The 3596-nt window shown below is 38.4% G+C and overlaps 1 protein-coding gene across 1 annotated transcript; it reads right to left on the bottom strand.

Annotated features, from left to right (window-relative positions):
* LOC107606307 (graves disease carrier protein) lies at window positions 285-3476 on the bottom strand. Its single transcript, XM_016308350.2, has 7 exons — window positions 2920-3476; window positions 1792-1877; window positions 1492-1699; window positions 1203-1335; window positions 913-1097; window positions 687-815; window positions 285-591 (listed from the first exon to the last, which is right to left on the bottom strand). The coding sequence occupies exons 1-7, from the start codon at window positions 3109-3111 to the stop codon at window positions 490-492; spliced, it is 1035 nt and encodes a 344-aa protein (XP_016163836.1). The 5' UTR covers window positions 3112-3476; the 3' UTR covers window positions 285-489.

Raw genomic sequence — 3596 nt, 5'->3', positions numbered from 1 at the left:
CCCAACCTTTCCATAAAAAAGATATCGCTATTCAAAACTACAAAAGACATTGTCAATGATTAATTTCTTACTTTCAAATTTCAATTGTCTTTTTTCTCTTTTCTTTGGCATCCAATAACACCGACTGTGCCACCCAACCTTTCCACCGCAATTGTTGCAACCCAAAAGTTCAATGGGGAAACACTATTTTGTGTATGTGTGTGCATGTGTTTTTATTTTTTTTTTAAATATTGTCCATGCAGCACATTAGCATGTGAATATGTGATATAAAATAACCAAGAATATAAAATCACAAGGTAATAACTACTACTATATTGAATAGCATCGTGAATTACAGACCAATCTATACATTTGGGGTCAAAGAATTAATGTGTATCAACTATCATCATTGTGAAGGAAACTTGAGCACTAATCAAAAGGGTTTCCTGTAAAGAAATCAGAAAATGGCAACGTAACATTGCTGTCAGGGATAGAGCATTATGGAATGAATCATCCAGTGGAAACTGATCGAGACCTCTGTTGGGGTGGTATGCCGAGCCAAGACTTCATCATGTCGTATGTGGTGAAACTTATTGCAGCTGAAGGAACAATCTGTGAAACACAGCATGGACCCTTTCAGATCAAATATACCAGATAATACTATGTGAAAAAAGGCAATGTAATACTCAAAGTCAAAGCTCGCATACCCTTATATAGTTGATGCTTACACCTGCAAACAACTGTCTCCACCCTTGGTTTTGAACAATTGTTCTTAGTCCATGGAATGTATTTCGGTATCTGGCATTTTCATGAGCTGCATTTTCCAAGTTACCAACCTGCACAAACAATGACAAGATGAGTAAAAAACAAGGTCTTAAGTCTCCAACAAACGGATGGCAATGGTATATGAGATATTAAGTTATAGTAAACTACCTGCATTTGTCTCTTAACAACATCTAAAGGGTATGTTAAGGTCTGGCCAAATAACCCAGCTAAGGCTCCGCAAGAGAGGCGCATCAAAATGGACTTTTGATGTTCTTCAGGAACATGCAATTTCAATGTCTCATACGTGTAGAACTTTAAACCAGCATATGGAAGTATTCCAGTAATAGTTGGTCCTAAGGAAACGGAAAATTGTGGATTTCAACTAATGACCTTAACAAATTGCATTTGGAAGGCAAGCAAGAAATGCATCAAAATTCTTCACCAGGAACCAAACATACCTGCACCTCTATAAAGTCCACGAACTCCCCCTTCCCTGTAGACACTTGTAAGAACACTTTTAATGCTGTTGTGACCAGTTTGAGAATGACCTCCTTTCACACCATCTTTGAAACTGCCTTTTTTCTCTACCACCTATAAGATTGAAGAACAATGATGAGACAGAATGAACAATAATAGAACTGTAGAACCTATAAAGCTCTTATTGCTTTTACCTAGTTGTACAACATTGTATAGAATTCAATTAAATCTGGACAGAGTGATGTAACAATGGTTCAAGAAGATCCCTACCCGATAAGCGAGTTTGGTGCGGGCAAGATCTAAGGGATATGTACATATTACTGAAGTTCCTCCTGCTGCGGAACCAGCTAAGAGATCAACAATAGGACCTGATCCTAACATAGGATAATTGCTCAAGATCCAGCTTTTATATCGCTCATATGTCATAAAATGCAAGGCTGCATATGGAACAATCCGGATAACGCTAGCTCCATTTCCTCTAAAGATCACCACATAAGAACAGTAAGTTAACAAGACATACAATGAGAACAAGAAACAAAAATAATTCATATTGTGCAATCTGAGTCTTACTTATATAGTCCTAGAAATCCTTCATGCTTTGATAACCTTTTCAATGATTGATACACACCCAGAGTATGAAATCCTGCTGTCCTTGTCTGCAGATTAAAAAAACAGATGCAAAATTATAATTAAAAAAAAATGGTTAAAGAGGAACATACATAAACCCATTTACAAAACAATGAGCTTGCATAAGAATAGAAAACTCTCATTGACAAATTAAAAGGAACTATTAGCCTCTCAAAGAAACTTGATGCAATGTAAGTTACATACAGGGATGAAAAATCAAGAACTTTAAGTATCCAGCAAGAGCCACCATTACCAATGGAGAGGCAAAAACAAACTGAGACACTAGACAAGTGCAGTTACATAGTTAAGCCATAGCACCATGACAAACATCTTTCCTTTACAAACTTTACTTCTCTCTAAGGGTGGCAACATGTACCCTACCAGCGGATACCAACCCGACCCCACCCGGTCGGGTAGGGTTGCCAACCCGATCCGCAGCGGGTAAGGTAGGATGCGGGTAGGGTTCTCGTGCGGGTCGGGTAGGGTGCGGGTTGAACCTCAATCCTACCCGACCAATCCGCACTCTATATATGGATATGTTTTAAGTGGATGTTGAACCAAAGACCTCTCATTAAATACAAAAAATCCTTAGTCAATTAAAAAAGATATCATCAAGTTATATAATAATATTGTTTCTTTTTTGTAACCTGCGGGTAGAGTCGGGTACCCGCGGGTTAAGAGCGGGTAGGATTAGAATAGAATTGAGTTTATATAAAAAATCTCAACCCGCGGGTAGGATTAGGGTTGGCTCCAAACCCTACCTTACCCTACCCATTGCCACCCCTACTTCTCTCCCCTTCCATTGTGCTCTTAGTGGTAAATTCTAACTTCTAAGTCACACATACTTACCATAGTTCAAAACCATTAATAGAATCACTTATTGCATTTATCCAACAAAGCTTCTCACGTCAGTGGTTTAATTCATAGTTCATTCTCAATTTTATTCTTAGTTCTGTTTCATGATTTCTCAACAAAATACTCCCCAATAATTCTTGATCAACACAACACATATAAAGGCTATGATGTTCATATCCTCAATCATAAATAACATGAGAAAAGAAGAATGAGGACCTGCCAGAGAATCTTGACCCGTTCGAGGGGTGCAACGGTGGTCTTAGAAATCGCACCGGCGAAGCCACCGGCGATGAGCTCCTTAACATAGATAGGGACGCCATGACCCAATCGAGATCCATCCCTCTGAATCGATGCATTCTCCACCAAACCAGCCAGCTTAGACCCTTGTTGTGATTGTGAAGAATCCATACCACAACAAGGGAAAAAGAATCAAAATCTGTTGTTAATCAATGCCACTCTGGAGCTCATAAAACTCCTAATCCCATCTACTTCTGGAGAAGGAGAATAATTGCGTGTGCAACAACAATGGCGCAGTGATTACGTCACCCACCTGAGATTTGGGGATATTCAAAAGCGTAGAATTCCCTTCAACAACGGATAGCGAAGGAACAGAACAGGACCCCCCGATCACAACAGATAAAAACGAAAAGAAGATATTATGATTTTTGGTTTAGAAGAAGAGAAAGGAAGGAAAGAGAACAGGTATGTGAAATTCAGATACCTGTTCTCCTTTGAATTTTTGTGTTTGTTTCGAATGCTCCGCTTTCTTTCTTTTTTTATAGTAGTTAGCGGTTATATATATTTAAATTTAAAGATAAATAAATAAATTTAAAGTGGTTATGGTCATGGCGAATGGCATCGCATTCGTATCTTTTTTGCGATACTGAATACTG

Source organism: Arachis ipaensis, chromosome B07 (assembly GCF_000816755.2).
Source record: "Arachis ipaensis cultivar K30076 chromosome B07, Araip1.1, whole genome shotgun sequence".
NCBI lineage: Eukaryota > Viridiplantae > Streptophyta > Magnoliopsida > Fabales > Fabaceae > Arachis > Arachis ipaensis.
The sequence above is the reverse complement of the archived record's forward strand: the minus strand, read 5'-3'. Positions and strand labels throughout refer to the sequence as shown.